At 42.2% G+C, this 21,405-nt stretch overlaps 1 protein-coding gene across 1 annotated transcript in view; it reads left to right on the forward strand.

Moving 5' to 3' along the window:
- The window catches only part of LOC115142698 (calpain-1 catalytic subunit-like), a 43,126-nt gene that overhangs the window by 17,505 nt on the left and 4,216 nt on the right, over positions 1-21,405 (forward strand). Inside the window, exons 21-33 of the mRNA XM_065000707.1 lie at positions 2,178-2,200; positions 3,329-3,575; positions 5,382-5,451; positions 13,216-13,334; positions 13,689-13,822; positions 14,227-14,395; positions 14,993-15,076; positions 15,589-15,674; positions 18,297-18,371; positions 18,586-18,746; positions 19,809-19,978; positions 20,198-20,209; positions 20,283-20,494. Of these exons, the coding sequence (XP_064856779.1) occupies positions 2,178-2,200; positions 3,329-3,575; positions 5,382-5,451; positions 13,216-13,334; positions 13,689-13,822; positions 14,227-14,395; positions 14,993-15,076; positions 15,589-15,674; positions 18,297-18,371; positions 18,586-18,746; positions 19,809-19,978; positions 20,198-20,209; positions 20,283-20,494 (1,562 nt within the window). The remainder of the gene's footprint in view (positions 1-2,177; positions 2,201-3,328; positions 3,576-5,381; positions 5,452-13,215; positions 13,335-13,688; positions 13,823-14,226; positions 14,396-14,992; positions 15,077-15,588; positions 15,675-18,296; positions 18,372-18,585; positions 18,747-19,808; positions 19,979-20,197; positions 20,210-20,282; positions 20,495-21,405) is intronic.

Here is a 21,405-nt window from a genome sequence, read left to right on the forward strand (position 1 = left end):
GCAATGCTCAAATAAAGATGTATTATATTCTAATAATGTTAACAGTCGGAAATGAATCCATCCGCTATATGTAGGCTTTTAGGTTATAAACCAACGGTCTACGACTGTCTATAGGCCTATACGGCCTATGATGCCCAGTTGCGCACCAACTATACACGGATCTTGGCCCTTCAATAATACGCTAAATACGATTGGGTGGATAAGATTGGCTTGGTTGATTCATTTATGCTGAGCCGCGGGGCACCGCACATAGGCACCACACGTCATCGGGCGAAAAGGAGGCGCTCCATTCTCAAACCAAACAGTAATCTGCCTCGCTCGGTCATTTTGGCATCAAGGCAGCATGGTGCATCGTCCAGAAACACATCTCTTTTCCATAAAATAAATGTTTGAATGTTCTATCTAGTTTTCATTAGGAAAGCAGATAACGCGTTTTTATCTAACGCAATCCCCTTTGCATGGGAAAACACAGAATCTTAGCTTCATTGCGTCACTTTTGTTTTGAACTGCATCACATCCGGCGGTGATTGGGAGTCCCATAGGGCGGCGCACAATTGGCCCAGCGTTGTCCGGGTTTGGGTGTCATTGTAAATAAGATTTGTTCTTAACTGATTTTCCGAGTTAAATAAAGGTTAAATAAAAAAAATGAACCGACTTCGCCGTGGGCTTTGAACGGGACTCCTGGCTCACGCCCGGGAGGCAGTCCTGTTCCAAATCGAATGCAATCAACTTTTAGTCGTCGCAAAACACGCCTGCCCGGGCGGGATTAATCGAATCCCTTCATTTTGATGCTGCTAAACCCCTCCCACCGGAATGGGCTGGGCAAGACACTGCAGTAACAACACTTATTGCATCTTTGTTCTGGCCTTCACTCATATGACATGATAGATATATTTACACATATCGGTTAACAGAGACACTGAACGTCACCTCGGAAAGTGTCTAAAAAGATTTCGGGTCAGTGGTAAGTTATGTCTGATCTATGATTTGGAATGCAAGATGCATGTCTCTATGTGATTGTGTTATTGAATTGGGACTATTTACCGAAATTAAATGCGCTGAAACTCAGCATAACAGCATATATAGCATGTTACCATGCTTCATTGCAATGGTAATCTATGTGAAGCATGTCCAGTCATGGAAATGAGTTTTGCGGGTTTGGATGATGCAATATGATGTGATGAACTGCTCAGTATCAGCTGATTCCTCCAAACATGGCAGGCGACTTTCTTCTTTGAGAGACGTTATCATTGGTCCTTGATATGATTTCTAAAACAAAATAAATTCTCTCTGAAAGGCTCCATTACTGTCATACACCCTTCACGGTCAACACTTGACATGCTGCTCTGTGGCATTTTATTTATACAACTATAAAAAGATCATGAGTTCATTTGATCCACTGAAAACAACATGAACAAATGTGATATGCACAGGGATTATTGCAGAAAGTAAAGTAGTCTACAGGCCTATACTTCAAATGACTCGCAACCATGTAGATTGTGGTTCAATGAATTGTAATTAGAAGGCTAACACAGTGTTATTGAGGGTTTATTTTAAAGGTGATGCAGCTTTCTGGAAGGGGTGTGAACCTGACTAGACTGAAATCAATACTCAAAGCAACAATTTGATCAGTTTGATGCAGGCTTACAGCATAGGCTGTTGGATTTATCCAAGAATATGAAATGATCATTCAACGTTTTCTTGATGACCATGAAATGAACAAGAAATGCACATTTAATTCCACATAGTTAACTATAGTGTTGGCAGGCAAATTGGCGTTAGTTCTAATGGACTTGCCACAAGCATTTCAGTTTCAATCAACAGTATTGATTCAAATGTAGTGTTGCAGCCTTGTTTATTGATATATCAACCCAAACAAATGCCTTGTTAGACTTTCTTTCTGGTTACTATGTAAAATGTATATATGGAGTATACCCCATAAAAATGTATTTTATTGGTAATAGAAGAAGACGAGGGCTGTTTATTGTATTAGGTGCACGGTGTAAATGAGTGCAAAAACAAAAGGGGATTCCAACTGTTTGAAAATTGAGCATCACTACCAGTCTATTGAAGTGTGTTTGATTTCCACAGCAAGTGTCTTTTGATGGAGGAAGGGAGTCATTGTCTGCAACAATTGAATTCTGTTTTTAGGTCCCACTTTGTCATGTACCATACAGATCTGCTACAACGATCGACTATTGTACCATAAACCTTTTTCGTTATGAGACACAGTTCAGCGTTCAAAAACAGTTGCTTCTTGTTATACGTCTGTGATGCTACAGTGCCGCTGTGTTCAAAGCAATCCCCCCTCTAGTCAATTAACCTAGTGAATGACATGACATACTGTACCATCCAGCTCTATAGGTACCTATAAGAGTTCTCTACCAGCTGCTGTCCTTATCAATCTCATGTCAGTGAAATGTACAACATGGACAACGAACAGTGCTTCTTGCTTGCATGTGTGTATAGCTCACTGCTTTGCTATACTACAGTGAAATTCCAGCTATGTATGCATGTGACTGCGCCTGTGAAGACTGAATCCTAAATGAACTGGACTTTTGTTTTCCCAAGCCTGCTGCCTCCCACACTGAAGGACTGAAGGTACAATAATATATATGTGTGTTCTTGTCATGGTCTGTTCAGTGACTGGAATGGAGTCTAATGTACAGATTGGAATTGTAGTCCCTTCTCTAACTTAAGCATCAAATAATGTTTTATGCTGCAGTTTCAGTTTTGTGCCTAACAGAATTGCGTTGACGGACACAGGGTGTCCTTCCTCTGTATCCAATTATGTTAGAGCATGATCACCTTTTTTAGGGCAGGCCAGGAAGAATGCCTCTTCAAAGTATTTGAGCATAGTGATTGTTCTACCCTATAACTATCCAGCCATATAAACAAAATATATGTTTTATATGGCTGGATATAAACATACTGAAAGTGTATGATCAATAGTCAAACTGTATCTGCAAAAGGCTATCATCCCACTTATTCATTTACATGAAAATACCAGTGGAATTCCAGACAATCCAAACGCCTTTACATTGTGGCACTCAGTTTTACCTATGAAATATTCAGACAGCACTCAGAGAGAGTGTCCTACCCATGGCCACTCTGGGCCCATCACGGCTCCTAGTTCTGATACATTATCTCCATTGTCATGAGTAAAAAGTGTTTACTGATAATGAGCCACATCGTACAGTGTCCCCTCTCATTTGAAACAATGTCCCTCTGCCTGCACGTTTATTCTGTTGGGGCTATTTATATGCTAGCTTCCAGTAACCCACCTCTTAACACACACCCACACACCCTCTTATTTCTTCCATCCCAGCATGTACCCATTCGGAGGGGTCTCAGCGCGCATCCAGAGGGAGAGACTACACGCAGAGGGAATGGGAACCAACGAGCGGGCGCTGAAGTTCCTCAACCAGGACTACGAGGCCTTGAAGCAGGAGTGCCTGGAGAGCGGCTGCCTGTTCGAGGACTCCTGCTTCCCCCCCGAGCCACCCTCCCTGGGCTTCAAAGAGCTGGCCCCCCACTCATCCAAAACCCAGGGCGTGGAGTGGATGAGGCCCACAGTAAGAGACTGATAGGAGTTAGTGTTCCAAATTAATATTGTATTTGAAGCCATACAAGAGATACACATACAAATCCCTTGGTTGTATCAACCCTTTGGGCTCCTGAGTGGCACAGGGGTCTAAGGCACTGCATCTCTGTGCTATAGGCGTCACTAAAGACCCTGGTTCGATTCCAGGCTGTATCACAACCGCCGTGTTTAGGAGTCCCATAAGCGTCGTCTGGTTTAGGGTTTGGCCGGGGTAGGTCGTCATTGTAAATAAGAATTTGTTCCTAACTGACTTGCCTAGTTAAATAAAGGTTAAATAAAATAAATGCAGATCTCAAGTAAGGATTTGTCCCTAAACTCATAAATGGTATTGCAAAAAAGTGTGTAAGCTATTCTTGTGGTGTCTAAATGGCTTTTGCTCCAGCCTCTGAATCAAACCCTTGTTCCTGTGTGGTTAGACTGCAGGATGTGCACAGTATGTGCTACTTGCAGACACATGGAACTCTAGATATATTTTGTGCCTGTGCTGAGAATTAAATAGTTATTTTGGCATGGAGGGGCACAATGAATGGCATGTCATGAGAAAAAAAAACAGCTGGTGTTTTCAACAAAGAGGGTTAGGGTGTTGAGAGTTAGCTTTTAGGGTTAGCATTTCACCAAACCTGAAAAGGTGCTGTTTTAAGATGAGTCTCTCATTGTGACTTCTGTGTCCTTACCAGTAATTCCTCCCACTCCATGCAAAGATAAAGGCCGCAGCTGCCAGGTCGCAGTTGTAAATGAGAACTTGTTCTCAACTGGCCTACCTGGTTAAATAAAGGTGTTCTCAACTGGCCTACCTGGTTAAATAAAGGTGTTCTCAACTGGCCTACCTGGTTAAATAAAGGTGAAATATAAAAATAAAACACTCAAACAACAAATGAGTCCCTTCCTTGATTATGTATCCACAAATGGTTGATACATTACTGTGGTCACAATGTGCCAGTCTATTTCTGTTTTCAAATGAGTTCTTTGTATTGAAAAATGTATTTTATTCTTTACTACAGGAAAATGTTAGTGTCTGGTGGGCAAAAAACAAATGTAACTCAAAATCCCTCTTTCGCGCAGCATGTGATGACACTGTCATTATGTAGCAGAGGTAAAGACAGCACTGTTGATAGATTAATGTGGCGGTGGGCTGGCGTGAGAGCCATGCTCACTTCAGTCAGCGTCCCTTGTCGGGAAGTGTTGAACAAACAGTCTAGAGGCCTACATGCCAGACATATCTCCTCCAACAGCTGCTGCTTGTGTATACTAACGAACAGCACAAGCTGCTAATTTATTTAAATAACTTAAGGCTGAGATGGCAGCCCTGCTCTCACACTAGCGGCAGCTTTTCACTCCTCAAATCATGCTTTGATGTCATTTGACTCTGTACCGGTACCCCCTGTATATAGCCCCACTATTGTTATTTACTGCTGCTTTTTAATTATTTGTTATTCTTATGTCTTTTTGGGGGGGTTCTTAAAACTGTATTGTTGGTTAAGGGCTTGTAAGTATTCGGCACGTGACAAATAACATTTGATTTGTTGAGAGAGTAACAATCTACTTTTGACAGACATTTTGAAAGCTTGAAAAGTTTTACCAAAGATACTTTCAGTGTCAGTCCAAAATGGCCATGGGTTAAAGTTGCAAAATCCTAAGTAGGGGTACTGTAATTACACACGCTTTTGCACCAGATTTAAAAACATCAGCCACATTTTCATTCATGATATTTGTCTCGATGTGTACATATTTGCGTGTCTTTAAAATACTGTTTCTGATTTAACTTCATTTTCAATAGGAGTTTTCAGATAACCCTGAGTTCATTTTGGGCGGCGCCACAAGGACTGATATCTGTCAAGGAGCACTGGGTGAGTATCAATGTGCTTAGGTGTCAATGTGCTGTAATAGTTTGACACTAAAAGGGGGCTTAATGGAAGGCCTTAAAAATAATATGTATTTCTGTTTTCTGCAGTGTGGTACTCCAGGAACTACAGTATTACTATTGTAATAGCTCAGACACAACGGTAGGATTGTCAAACTTTTGCTTGCCGACAGTACTTAGAACTCTGAACAGAGTGTTGGCAGTCAATCTCTTTTGTATTCACACAGCAAAGACCTTGAAGTCATCAGCTATTCAGCCTTGTTAAAATACTCCAGACCAGAAGGTGACAGTAGCCCTGTTTGGCAATGCATATCCATGTGAGTTGCTTCATGGTCTAGTCAATGTTACTTAGCTAACTAGCCCACTGCGCTAATGTTGCTATTGTTGTAGAAAGCCATTGTTGATACCAGCCAGCTGGCCACAGCTAGTTTGGCAACAGCTAAATAATAGCTAGCAAGATGACAAAGAAACTATTTAATTTACTCTCACATGGACAGTCCATAGATAGCCAGCTAGCTAAAAATCTAACGTTAGCTAGGTTCGTGCTCTCTGATTGTCTCAAAGTCAAGTTGTCGGCTACTGCCTAGCATTGCGATTCTACAAGTAGAAGCTGTAGTTTTGGCGGTACCAGGTCGATACTCAGCAGGTATGTATTTTGTACTAGCAAGAAAAGGAACGGCCTCCTTCTGTGATAAGTACCTATTCGGAGTCTATCTACACTCAGATTTTCTGTGTGTTTCTTGCTTAAGCGGTTTCTGGGAGAAAAAGTCCCTGTTATAAAAAAAAAACTTGTTGCTTAACAGCAGTGTCCCTCCCCCTCCCTCTAATGTGTTGCATGTTTTCAATGTGAATGTTATTTTCCTTGACAGAGCACTTAAGTGAAACCAGAGGACTAGAAAAACTAACAAAATTACTGCCTGCATGGAACAGTGAATAGCTCTTCCCTCATTCTGAGACATACAGTAGTTCATTCTGCTCCATAGAACAGAAAAACAACTCATCAATTCTTGCCAGACCTAACTTGCCTAGATGTGCAGTGGGATAGATTACAATTATGGTTTTTCACATTCCTTGGGAGTGGTGGGAGTTCTGTGAATCGAGTAGTATACAGCATTGTATGAGATCTTCAGTTTCTTGGCAATTTATCGCATGGAATAGCTTTAATTTCTCAGAACAAGAATATACTGACGAGTTGTTTCTGGCCATTTTGAGCCTGTAATCGAACCCACAAATGCTGATGCTCCAGATACTCAACTAGTTTAAGAATGCCAGTTTATTGCTTCTTTAATCAGGACAACAGTTTTCAGCTGTGCTAACATATTTGCAAAAGGGTTTTCTAATGATCAATAAGCCTTTTAAAATGATAAACTTGGATTAGCGAACACAACGTGCCATTGGTTGTTGATAATGGGCCTTTATACTCCTATGTAGATATTCCATTAAAAATAAGACATTTCCAGCTACAATAGTCATTTACAACATTAACAAGGTCTGCACTGTATTTCTGATCAGTTTGGTGTTATTTTAATGGGCATAAAATGAGCTTTTCTTTCAAAACCAAGGACATTTCTAAGTGACCCCAACCTTTTGAACGGTAGTGTACATATATACATACAGTACTAGTCAAACGTTTGGACACACCTACTCATTCAAGGGTTTTTCAGATTTTTTAAATTTATACATTGTAGAATAATAGTGAAGATATCAAAACTATGAAATAACATAGTAACCAAAAAAGTGCAAAACAAATCAAAATATATATTTTTATTTATTTTATTTTATTTCACCTTTATTTAACCAGGTAGGCAAGTTGAGAACAAGTTCTCATTTACAATTGCGACCTGGCCAAGATAAAGCAAAGCAGTTCGACACATACAACGACACACGGAGTAAAACAAACATACAGTCAATAATACAGTATAAACAAGTCTATATACGATGTGATCAAATGAGGTGAGATAAGGGAGGTAAAGGCAAAAAAAGGCCATGGTGGCAAATTAAATACAATATAGCAAGTAAAACACTGGAATGGTAGATTTGCAATGGAAGAATGTGCAAAGTAGAAATAAAAATAATGGGGTGCAAAGGAGCAAAATTAATTAATTAATTAAATACAGTAGGGAAAGAGGTAGTTGTTTGGGCTAAATTATAGGTGGGCTATGTACAGGTGCAGTAATCTGTGAGCTGCTCTGACAGTTGGTGATTAAAGCTAGTGAGGGAGATAAGTGTTTCCAGTTTCAGAGATTTTTGTAGTTCGTTCCAGTCATTGGCAGCAGAGAACTGGAAGGAGAGGCGGCCAAAGAAAGAATTGGTTTTGGGGGTGACTAGAGAGATATACCTGCTGGAGCGTGTGCTACAGTTGGGAGATGCTATGGTGACCAGCGAGCTGAGATAAGGGGGACTTTACCTAGCAGGGTCTTGTAGATGACATGGAGCCAGTGGGTTTGGCGACGAGTATGAAGCGAGGGCCAGCCAACGAGAGCGTACAGGTCGCAATGGTGGGTAGTATATGGGGCTTTGGTGACAAAACGGATTGCACTGTGATAGACTGCATCCAATTTGTTGAGTAGGGTATTGGAGGCTATTTTGTAAATGACATCGCCAAAGTCGAGAATTGGTAGGATGGTCAGTTTTACAAGGGTATGTTTGGCAGCATGAGTGAAGGATGCTTTGTTGCGAAATAGGAAGCCAATTCTAGATTTAACTTTGGATTGGAGATGTTTGATATGGGTCTGGAAGGAGAGTTTACAGTCTAACCAGACACCTAAGTATTTGTAGTTGTCCACGTATTCTAAGTCAGAGCCGTCCAGAGTAGTGATGTTGGACAGGCGGGCAGGTGCAGGTAGCGATCGGTTGAAGAGCATGCATTTAGTTTTACTTGTATTTAAGAGCAATTGGAGGCCACGGAAGGAGAGTTGTATGGCATTGAAGCTTGCCTGGAGGGTTGTTAACAGTGTCCAAAGAAGGGCCAGAAGTATACAGAATGGTGTCGTCTGCATAGTTGTGGATCAGAGACTCACCAGCAGCAAGAGCGACCTCATTGATGTATACAGAGAAGAGAGTCGGTCCAAGAATTGAACCCTGTGGCACCCCCATAGAGACTGCCAGAGGTCCGGACAGCAGACCCTCCGATTTGACACACTGAACTCTATCAGAGAAGTAGTTGGTGAACCAGGCGAGGCAATCATTTGAGAAACCAAGGCTGTCGAGTCTGCAGATGAGGATGTGGTGATTGGCAGAGTCGAAAGCCTTGGCCAGATCAAAGAATACGGCTGCACAGTAATGTTTCTTATCGATGGCAGTTAAGATATCGTTTAGGACCTTGAGTGTGGCTGAGGTGCACCCATGACCAGCTATGAAACCAGATTGCATAGCAGAGAAGGTATGGTGAGATTCGAAATGGTCGGTAATCTGTTTGTTGACTTGGCTTTCGAAGACCTTAGAAAGGCATGGTAGGATAGATATAGGTCTGTAGCAGTTTGGGTCAAGAGTGTCCCCCCCTTTGAAGAGGGGGATGACCGCAGCTGCTTTCCAATCTTTGGGAATCTCAGACGACACGAAAGAGAGGTTGAACGGGCTAGTAATAGGGGTGGCAACAATTTCGGCAGATCATTTTAGAAAGAAAGGGTCCAGATTGTCTAGCCCGGCTGACTTGTAGGGGTCCAGATTTTGCAACTCTTTCAGAACATCAGCTGAACGGATTTGGGAGAAGGAGAAATGGGAAAGGCTTGGGCGAGTTGCTGTGGGGGGTGCAGTGCTGTTGACCGGGGTAGGAGTAGCCAGGTGGAAAGCATGGCCAGCTGTAGAAAAATGCTTATTGAAATTCTCAATTAAGGTGGATTTATCAGTGGTGACAGTGTTTCCTATTTTCAGTGCAGTGGGCAGCTGGGAGGTGTTCTTATTCTTCATGGACTTTACAGTGTCCCAGAACTTTTTTGAGTTAGTGTTGCAGGAAGCAAATTTCTGCTTGAAAAAGCTAGCCTTGGCTTTTCTAACTGCCTGTGTATAATGGTTTCTAGCTTCCCTGAACAGCTGCATATCACGGGGGCTGTTCGATGCTAATGCAGAACCCCATGGGATGTTTTTGTGTTGGTTAAGGGCAGTCAGGTCTGGGGAGAACCAAGGGCTATATCTGTTCCTGGTTTTACATTTCTTGAATGGGGCATGTTTATTTAAGATGGTTAGGAAGGCATTTAAAAAAAAATATCCAGGCATCCTCTACTGACGGGATAAGATCAATATCCTTCCAGGAAACCCCGGCCAGGTCGATTAGAAAGGCCTGCTCGCTGATTTAATATATGAGATTCTTCAAAGTAGCCACCCTTTGCCTTGATGACAGCTTTGCGCACTCTTGCGTTTCAGCCAATCAGCTGTGTTGTGACAAGGTAGGGTTGGTATACAGAAGATAGCCCTATTTGGTAAAAGTCCTTATTATGGCAAGAACAGCTCAAATAAGTGAAGAGAAATGACAGTCCATCATTACTTTAAGACATGACGGTCAGTCAATCTGGAAAATTTCAAGGACTTTGAAAGTGTCTTCAAGTGCTGTCGCAAAAACCATCAAGCGCTATGATGAAACTGGCTCTCATGAGGACCGCCACAGGAATGGAAGACCCAGAGTTACATCTGCTGCAAAGGATAAGTTCATTAGAGGTACCAGCCTCACAAATTGCAGCCCAAATAAATGCTTCACAGAGTTCAAGTAACAGACACATCTCAACATCAACTGTTCAGAGGAGACTGCGTGAATCAGGCCTTCATGGTTGAATTGCTGCTAAAGAATACAACCACTAAAGAACACCAATAATAAGAAGAGACTTGCTTGGGCCAAGAAACACAAGCAATGGAAATTTGACCCGTGTAAATCTGTCCTTTGGTCCTAATTTGAGATTTTTAGTTCCAACCGCCATGTCTTTGAGAGACACAGAGTCGGTGGACGGATGATCTCCGCATGTGTGGTCCCCACCGTGAAGCATGGAGGTGATGGTGTGGGGGTGCTTTACTGGTGACAATGTCTGATTTTATTTGGAATTCAAGGCACACTTAACCAGAATGGCTACCACAGCATTCTGCAGCGATACACCATCCCATCTGGTTTGGGCTTAGTGGGACTATCATTTTGTTTTTCAACAGGACAATGACCCAACACACCTCCAGGCTATGTAAGGGCTATTTCTTTTACCAGGAATGAGAGTGATGGAGTGTTTCATCAGATGACCTGGCCTCCACAATCACCCGACATCAACCCAATTGAGATGGTTGGGATGATTTGGACCGCAGAGTGAAGGAAAAGCAGCCAACAAGTGCTCAGCAAATGTGGGAACTCCTTCAAGACTGCTGGAAAAGCATTCCAGGTGACTACCTCATGAAGCTGGTTGAGAGAATGCCAAGGGTGTGCAAAGCTGTCATCAAGGCAAAAGATGGCTACTTTGAATAATCTAAAATATATTTTGATTTGTTTAACACTTTTTTTTGGTTCCATTATTCCACATGTGTTATTTCATAGTTTTGATATCTTAACTATTATTCTGCAATGTAGAAAATAATAAAAAATAAAAACCCTTGAATGAGTAGTTGTGTCCAAACTTTTGACTGGTACTGTATATCTATTTTGTAATAGCTCTGTGTGTAAAATAAGAATGACCCTGACTAGGCAGCTGACTGTTTGGGTGTGGCAGAACCCATTTGTGAGTCAGGGAGACACTGGTAATGATTCACAGAAAGGCTAATAGCGGACACGCCTACAGAGAAAGCGTGCTAATGGATCTTGGCTGATGTCCCATGCAGCAATCTCTGGCGTATGTTTGCAAAACAGGGTGGAGGGAGGCGGATAACGGACCTAGCCACTGGAATGGAATTCAAGATAAAAGATTGTTCAATCAGCGAGCTATCAGTCATGATTAATGCCATGATCAGCTTCCTTTTTAACTAGCGAGAAAATGTTGTGAGTAGATCACAGGATATGGCCCAAAAAAAAGCCCAAAACTGTTCTGTTCTTGGGATCTCATAAGTCTTGGTTAAATTTTTCTCACATCTCTAGTCTAGTTGGAACTGAAAAGGCGGTCGGATGTGTAATTGTTATACACACGACGTTCTGAAGACCCCGCCCACAAACAACTTCTCTCTCTCTGTCTTTGGCAGGAGTCGACTCTCCTGTTATGTCACGGCCTGTGGGCTCCCCCTCTGTTTGTTTTGGGGAATTATCTTGACTGAGTTATGTAGCCTTTCAAGTATTCTATAAGGCTCGTCAAACTTCAGGTTGAAGCTAACCAGTGCTTGAAATGTAATAGAAGATGTGACAATGATTGACAAATCTGATAATACTCCTCACTATAAGGTCCATTCTTGAACTTTTTCACCAGAAAGCAGTGCTAAGCTTATTAAACATATCTACTTCTGAGTATACACTTATATGGATAAGGCTGCTGTCATATGCACCCACATTACAACGCCGACACACTAGAATTTTATGTTCGAGAATTTCGTATGAAGCCAATGCTTTTTGAAGTGGTAATTTTGACAACAGACAATAATATTGGTCATACACAATTTAATCTGTTAATGCGTTTGAGTGTAGCCTTAGGATTTCAACCCCTCAGTCGATAACAGCATTTACACTTAAAAGAAAGGGAGATTTTAGCAAGACCTTGAGGCCAGAGCAATCCCCAGTTGTGACATTAGGGACGTTTTAAAATTGCATTAGCAATCCCCATAGCTCTCTCTATAGGGAAGTAGCTCATTCTTACTCCCCACACTAATTCAGTTACAGTACATGGCCCCTTAAAGGCTGAATACATTTACATTTGAGTAATTTAGCAGACGCTCTTATGCAGAGCAACTTACAGTAGTGAGTACATACAATTTCGTACTGGTCCCCCGTGAGAATCAAACCCACAACCCTGGTGTTTCAAGCGCCATGCTCTACCAACTGATCTACACGGGACCATAATAGTTGAGGTTGCCTCATGGTTTTAACAATGTGACGATGGTGGGAATAAGCCTTTGACATGTTCAGCTGTTCTTGCTGCATGCCATTGATAGTAGTCTACTGATGGTATATGATTTCAGTTAAAGCAAATTGGAAGAGATTTTCAAAGAGGAGTTGAGGTTTTGGAAAACCAGAACAAATGTTTGAAGGCTTGGCTCAGACTGGCAAAAATGCATTAGGTTGGCTATTCACTCACTACTAAATGCTGAACAAGGGTGATTTGAGCTGAGTGCTTGAAATGAGTTAAGTGTTTTGTTTTCTACTAACAGCAGCCTTCATTTAAAGTGGTGAGATAGAAACCGCACCAGCCAGTGTAAATGTTGTGTTTTTAAGACACATGGGTAATATTTTAGAAAGATGCACACATGACTAATTTAGGCTATGGTGCCTTTTTAGATTTTGAATGTTAAGGTTTCTGTATCGTTATTTGGTGTTATTTTAAGAAAACATTTGATGCTAAGCTAGCTTATATTTATTCACCCTCTCTCACACTTTCACCCCAGGTTGAAATGATTACGTTTGAAAATGCTTTAACTATCTCCCTCTTCTCCCATCTGGGCTAGGTGCTTTTATTCTGAGCCTGGTTCCTCTCTAGGTTTCCTCCTCCTCGTAGGAAGGTTTTCCAGGCCACTGTGCATCTGCTTGCTCTTTGGAGTTTAGGCCAGGTTACTGTGAACCACTTGGTGACAACCGCTCAGTGTTTAAAAGTGCTTTATAAATACATTTGATTAATTTATTTTTTACTATTTTACCTCTGGTTAGGTGACTGCTGGCTCCTGGCAGCCATTGCTTCCCTCACCCTTAATGAGAAGCTGCTACACAGGGTGGTCCCTCATGGTCAATCCTTCCAAGACAACTACGCTGGCATCTTCCACTTCCAGGTCCATTCAATCAAATACAATAGAGGAAATGGAATAGAAAAACCTTTTAATGAAAGATAATATAATGATACAGCATTGTGGCCTAAATATGTAAGAAAGAATGACTTGCCATATTCAGAAGTTTGATTGGAGGGATTTTAAATCAACCTTTGTAGGAGGCTCAATTCCTGAATTATCAGGTCAGTGCTTTTCCACAAAAAAATTCCCGGAGAGACAACAGTTCTCGCATATATTATTAGGTGATTATGGGGAGCACTTAGAAACATATGCTGGAGACGTTATTTAGCTTCATAGGGGAGCATAAAACAATTATAACCTTCGTGTCTGACTCCAAACTGTTTTGTTTGTTCACAGTTCTGGCAGTTTGGAGAGTGGGTGGATGTTGTCATTGATGATCGACTGCCTGTCAAAGATGGCGAGCTCATGTTTGTTCACTCTGCTGAGGGTAACGAGTTCTGGAGTGCCCTGATTGAGAAGGCTTATGCCAAGTATGATTTTCCTAATATTAGCTATTGTCCGTGTCAAAAGCTTTAAATGTTTTTAATGGTACCGTAAAACAGGCTTTAATTCGGGTATACAGTGCATCCATCTTAGAATAGAATTGTATTTTTTCTAAGTTTAATTTGCTACACCAAGTAAACAGTGGGAAACAATTGAATGTTCATAAAGCATACATGTCACAAGTCCAGTTAGCTCTGACTAATGTGTAATTGCATCATACATTTCTTAAGCTTTCATAAATCTATGTAGCTATAATGTTATGTTTATTATGTTTGTTTTATGAACATACATTTCATTTACGAATATTGTAGATGGCGAATACTTTTACATTGTTGCATGAAGGGATATAATTATTTTCCAGGATTGACACACTGTGACATTTTTGTGTTAGACTGAGTGGCTCCTATGAGGCCTTGTCTGGTGGCAGCACCACAGAGGGCTTTGAGGACTTCACCGGTGGCGTGGCAGAGTTTTACGAGCTACGTAAGGCACCTAAGGATCTGTACCGGATCATCGGTAAAGCCCTGGAGAGAGGTTCCCTTCTGGGCTGCTCCATTGACGTAAGTGGCGTCCCTGTTACATGGCACACACGACAACCTGCAGTACACATATGCAGTCCTCTCAGATGGGGGTTGTTTCTGGATGGGACCTATGTCACTGGTTCTAATCTAGCTTGACATTTTACCCCATTCAGCTTTTAAATTCCCCAAAACAACAGAATCACTCACAACATGAATCTTGGCTTATTTTAAAACAAGCTATTTTTCCACATATTGGAATTGTGAGCTGCAGTATGATCATCGTTTGCCTCTGGGGATGGTTTGAGCCAAAAGTGGTCCCCTAAATTGGACAGAAATATTGGTTTAGACATTGACACATTGGACAGAAATGGCCACATCTTCCCATGGACATAAGGTATATTGTTAGCCTGAAGCTACTTAAGAAAGTATTAATATTGTAATATGTGTATATGAACCACATAGGCAACACTCAAGCCAAAATTTTAGGTAAACAATAACTAAACATCCATGCAGCCTCTTTAAAGTGGAGAGAAAAAGAGTCTGTTGTCACAATTGTAGTTTTGGCCAAAGATGTCATGTCCGAAGTGTGTGTGGTAACAATTGGAAATGTATGATGACATCTGTTTGCATTACCAGATCACCAGTGCCTTCGACATGGAGGCAGTGACCTTTAAGAAGCTGGTTAAAGGCCATGCCTACTCTGTCACAGGTCTGAAGCAGGTGAGTAAGTGAAAATGAGTCTTTGTGGAAAAGTGAGGGATTTGCCTCTTCCTGCGGGCCATTTCAAGCCTTAGGCGATTGTGCCTGATTCACACTAAAGGGCAGACCCGAACCATACTGTAATAGCTCAGATTTTTCATTTTCACATTGTCCTTTCCAGCATGAGTTCCATGGTGGATTCGTAAGCATGCCAGCTAAGTACAACTTAGCATAGCGTGGCTCAGCTTGACCCTAGTGTGAATCTGGAATTGGAGGAAAAGGAGTGGTGAAAACAGGAATATAAACGTCAACAAATCACAAAAAGCAAAATAAGAAGCACGTATTCTCCTCATCTTTCAGTAAACAGGCAGTATTTTACAGAAATGACTTATTTCCAAATGAATAGTTATACGGGCATTTGTGACTATCAAACATCATGATTGAGAAATTCTACTCTCAAATTGGAATGTGGCAAGTGGTTAAAATTTCTAAGTAAAATCTGACCCAAATTTTGTGTCTGTCTATCATCATAGGTGGATTTCCGGGGTCGCATGGAGAGGTTGATCCGTATTCGTAACCCCTGGGGTCAGGTGGAGTGGACCGGGGCTTGGAGTGATAAGTGAGTTCACATCACAACCATCATGCTCTTCTTGACAGCGTAGGGCTCCGTGGCTCAGTCGGGTATAATAGTCAATGTGCATCAGCAGTTTTTCTCTTATGTCAGTCACTGACAGTCACTCAATTAGCCCATGTCAGCTAATATTTTCTAAGATTGCTAGGCAAGTTAGCCAAGCCAGCTATATCTAAACCTTCATGGCTGAATTATCTACCGGGCATGAAGGGCATGTGCCCAGGGGCCCTGATCTTCAGGGGGCAACTGACCTCCAGGGGTCCCCCATTGATTTTGTTATTCACCCAGATATCGTATGAACATGGCATAAGTCGAGGCAAAATGTGCTTTAAAACTGCAACCAAATCTCGCTTAGGGCCCTCAAAAGGCTGCGTGTGTGTCTGTGTACATCTGTTTGTGTGCACAAATTCGCTATTCAATTTTCACGTTTTATTAGACGTATATACAGGATACACATTGTATACACCATCCAACGAAATGCTTATTTGCAGGTTCCTACTCGACAATGCAACAACAATAAGAACTAAGAAAAGTTAAGGATACGAACATAAAGTAAATTACTATTAGAATAATCATTTTAGCATAAGTATAGTAGAGGAAGCCACAATTTATAATCTAATATTTACACTTGTTTTGGGGAAGGGGGGATTGGGGGGCAAGTGTTTTAAATTGTGCAGTATTTAGCAATAATACTAAGAGTCTGTTTGTTAGCAGCAGTTGTGATGTGTGTCTGTGTAGCATGAATGTGTGTGTGTGTATATCTGTGTGGTTGGGTGTGTCCGTGAGTGGGTGCATGTGTGCTAAGGTGTGGAGAATCAGAGGCTGCTGGTCAGTCCAGTTCAAGTGTTCAGCAGTCTGGTGGCTTGTAGATAGAAACTGTCTTTGAGTCTGTTGGTATCAAATTTTATTTGTCACATACACATGGTTAGCAGATGTTAATGCGAGTGTAGCGAAATGCTTGTGCTTCTAGTTCCGACAGTCTATTGCTCCGATACGTCATGCTCATTACCACCCGCTGAATGGCCTTGCAGTCGTGGACGGAGCAATTCCTGTACCAGGCCGCGATTCAACCGGTCAGGACGCTCTCGATAATGAAGTTGTAGTATTTCGAGGACCCAGGGTGGCATGCTAAATTTCTTTAGTCACCTTAGGAAGTAGAGATGCTGTTGCGCTCTTTTGACAAGACTGGTGGTGGTGGTGTTGGTTATTGTCATGTCCTTGGTGATGTAGACCCCGAAGAACTTAAAACTGCAGACTCTTTCTACTGCAGTCCCGTTGATGTGGATCACGGCATGTTCCTTCCCTTGCTTCCTGAAGTCAACAATCAACTGCTTTGTTTTGCGGACGTTGAGGGAGACCACAATGCCAGTTCACTTACATCCTTGCTATAGGCTGACTTGTTGGTGTCATGCAAAGCCACGCAGTCGTGGGTGAACAGGGAGCACAGAAGAGGGCTGGGGACACACCCCTGGGGGGCCCTATGTTAAGAGTCAGTGTGGGGGAGGTGTTGTTACCAATCCTCACAGCCTGTGGTCTGCCTGTCAGGAAGCCCAGGATCCAGTTGCAGAGCTTGGTGTCGAGCTTGGAGGGAACAATAGTGCTGAACTGTAGTAAATGAACAGCATTCTCACACAAGTGTTCCTCTTGTCCAGATGTGTTAGGGCCATGTGAATAGTGATGTAAATGGTATCTTCTGTGGATCTGTTGGAGAGGTTGGCAAATTGGAGTGGGTCCAGTGTGCCTGGCATGCTAGCCTTGATGTGGGCCATGACCAGCCCCTTGAAGCACTTCATGATGACCGGGGTGAGTCTGATAGTCATTTGGGCATGTCACCTTGTTTTTCTTGGGCACTGGTACGTAATTTTCTGCTTGAAGCATGTGGGGTCTACAGCCTGGGACAGTTTGAAGATGTCAGAGAAGATGCCCCCCAGCTGGTAAGCACTAGGACTGGGATGATATCGGAATATTATTTTCCATGGCAAAAATAAAAAAATGAAGCAGAACAAACTCTTTGGTCCTTTAAAAACCTTCTATATGTAAAATATTGTCTGCTATAGCTTGGAAAATAAATAAATGTGACTCTGGATGACAACGTGATGATTGTTACCAACATTAGGGCTGTTTTCCTAAAGAAGGTGTTTCCTTGCCCACGATATTAACGAGTATCGGGTTACTGGTATCATCCCAGCCCTTGTCAGCACACACTCATCTGGGCTGGTGGGTTTGTGAGTATTCACTCATGAGTTGTCCTCACGTCAGCCTCGGAGAGCAAAAGCACCTGGTCATCCGGAGCAGCGAGAGTTTTCCTGGATGGCTCGGTATTGGCTGCCTCGAAGCGAGCATAGAATGTGTTAAGCTCGTCTGGGAGGTGGGCTTCGGTGAGCACCACACACACAGCTGGATTTGCCTGTGATAGTCTGTAGTCCTTGCCACATGCGTCGTGAGTCTGAGTTGTTGAACATCAATTCAAGTTTGTGTCTGACTTTTTGCGTCCCTAATGGATTTGCGGAGCTCGTACCTGCTTGCCTTGTAGTTAAACAATACTCATCACTGTCTCTCTTTTTTTCTCTCTCTCTCTCCGTGTCTCTCTCTCTTGGATATTGCTATTAGTTCGTCTGAGTGGAATGCGATTGATCCAACAGAGAGGGAGGACATGAATTGTCACATGGAGGACGGGGAGTTCTGGTGAGTTCACATTCTGAGATATTACCTTGTGTGTTTTCCACCCACAACTCGGTTTTCTATGGTGTCCTGTTTGTTGAGGCTGGACCCTGTATACCATACCGGCACCCGATAATAATCTAACCCAACCCACACCTGACCCAAACCAGATGGAAATATTCCAATTTGATCAAACAGATTCCATCTGTCTCCCTTTCCCTGCTCTCTGAATATCCAGGATGCCCTTCCAGGAGTTCCTGCGCCAGTTTTCCCGGCTGGAGATCTGTAACCTGACAGCAGATGCTCTGAGTGATGACAGCCAGAGTTTCTGGAACACCATCAAGTTTGACGGAGGCTGGAGGAAGGGCAGCACGGCTGGAGGCTGCCGGAACCACCCAAGTGAGAGAGCACCATGACCACCACACTACACCCACTACCTTGTAGGCCCTTGTGTAGTCCTGATTGGATTGGATAGTTGTAAGCAATATGGTAACAATTCCACCTAGGTGGTAGGGGCTAGGAGTTGATTTTGGATTCAGGGATACACTTCAACTTCATCAGTCACTGACTGCATGTCTTTTGTTTATCACATGAGTTGCATACATTGTTCATGGATTGCATATGTTGCTAAATACAAATATCCTAGTGAGAACATACCATAACATATTTTATAAGGAATATACTGATATTTTGGTGTAATGCTGTCAAGTACCTAGTTATGACATTAGGGGGTGCTGTAGGATCATAAGGAATCAGATAAAGGAGAGAAGTGAACAAGTACTGCAGACGGAGAGACGTGATCTAAGATATTTGCCTGTTTGTTTTCTTCACGTGGCAAAGTTACTATACAGACCATATCAACAGCGAAGGTTGGCTAATCTTAAAACCTTTTGCAGGCAATGTCCATGGCTCGGACCTGCATTGCAATTTAGGCCATGGAAATGCAAATGCAATGTGTAGGCTAGTTTTCCCATGTTGAAGGAAATGACCTTTTGTGAATAACTGGGTACATGTTTTTTTTTAAACTAGGCCTATTATAGGGTTACTGTAGGCCTATGACGTTTAATAAACAGTCTTCAATGGATAGGACTCACAGCCATGCCTTCCTAATGAATTGGAGTTCATGACAACGGAACATCAAACACCGTAAATGCACAACCACATTAAAAGCTTCAGAGCAGGTTTTCATTGGCCAGTAAGTGGTCAAGCCCTCGGTACACCTACAACAAATTAATGAAAAGCGTGCCTCTACACTACCACCAGCTGTTGTGCCCATAATTCCCGCTGTCAAAACAACAAAATTATTTCTGACACACCCACAGCACTGCGCGAGTGTGCTAAGATTTGCGTTTGGTTTGTTAGAATAGAGCCCTGAGTTTAGTTAGAATTGACTGCAGGCGTTTTTACTTGCTATGTTCAAAAGGAGGCATTATCATGACCTCTGACTTGTGTCTTTGTTAGACACCTTTTGGATCAACCCCCAGTATAAGATTACCCTGCTGGAGGAGGACGACGACCCTGAGGATGAAGAGGAGGCCTGCAGCTTCTTGGTGGCTCTCATGCAGAAGGATAGGCGCCGCTACCGACGCCAGGGGCAGGACATGCACACCATTGGCTTTGCCATCTACGAGGTGAGGGGTCAAAGGTGACATGCCAGTAGCAGAGGAGAAAATTAAGCTGCAATAAAAGTTGATGAAAGGTAGAATAAACTAAAGATACATTTAGCCAAGTAGAGGTAGATTCTGTGTATAATGTCTGTTTATTTGATGTGATACCCAGTGACCAAAGAATCAACAGTAGACCAAAACAAAATGTCCCTAAAACTGACCTTGTCCTTTCTATCATTACAGATTCCAGAAGAGGTATGTAACAGTTTCAGTTACCCACATAAACACACACACAAACTAGCCCTATCTACCACTGTCCTTCTCTCAGTTTAAGGGTTGTCAAAGTGTTCATTTGAAGAAAGACTTCTTCTTGAAGCACTCATCATGTGCACGTTCTGAGACCTTTATCAACCTGAGGGAGGTGAGCGCACGGCTGCGCCTGCCACCCGGGGAGTACCTGGTGGTACCCTCCACCTTCGAACCTGGGAAAGAGGCTGACTTTGTCCTCAGAGTCTTCACTGAGAAGCAGTCAGAGACACAGTGAGTACAGTATAGTAGTACTTCAGGGATGTGCAACTTAAATGGAGAAATACAGTTCTGTTAGCAGCAAAATTGTCAATCCTAAATAATTTCTCGTCTGGTTTTCTCAATACACCTTAATCAGTTGTTGGTAATTATGTACAGATGATGGGTCTTAAATTGACCCATTTTGTCGCAGGAGAAAATAATCCTGCAGTAGGAGGATTTGAATGTTTGAGGAAATATTTAGAATCGCAGCCAGGTGGCAGCTGGAAGCGGCGTTTGTATACAATGCAGTATCGTACCTACATTTTAGGCCTACTGCAGGTCCACTGGGTACCAGTTCAACTGGTTTTAAGATGTCATTTTCTTTTGATAATATATACTGTAGATCTAAAAAGGTAGCCTACACAATGGCTCATGAAAACCTATGATTTTTTTATGACCATGGGGGGAGTAATATCGTTTCATATTTAGTTTGTATTCACCTGTGGGCTGCCACTCGAAAAAAGAAAAGAACATTTTAAAAAAAGTACATAAAAACAAAGTATTGATCATGTTGATCACAGAGTTTTATACATTTAGTATGTAAATGAAAATAATGAAAAATAAGTGAGCCTTGATCCCCAACCCCACATTTCCAACAAGACTCCATCCAACCAACCACCCACAATATATATATCTGTGTTATTAAGCTATATAAAATGACAGTTGTTGATGAGTATGGCTGCATTTCAGATACATTTTTGTACATTTGAATGTTGGAGTAATAGGACCTGGGCCTAGCGTTTGACTGCCCCCGCATGGAGAGAAAAATATAACTTTTCAAGGAATCACATTTGAATTTCCTGATGCAGTAGGAAAATTCTCAGTGACAAAAGAGTGATCAAGTTAAGATTTGACATCTGTATACCACTGTAGCTTCTAGACAT

This window comes from Oncorhynchus nerka, linkage group LG15, assembly GCF_034236695.1.
Source record: "Oncorhynchus nerka isolate Pitt River linkage group LG15, Oner_Uvic_2.0, whole genome shotgun sequence".
NCBI classification, from domain to species: Eukaryota; Metazoa; Chordata; class Actinopteri; order Salmoniformes; family Salmonidae; genus Oncorhynchus; species Oncorhynchus nerka.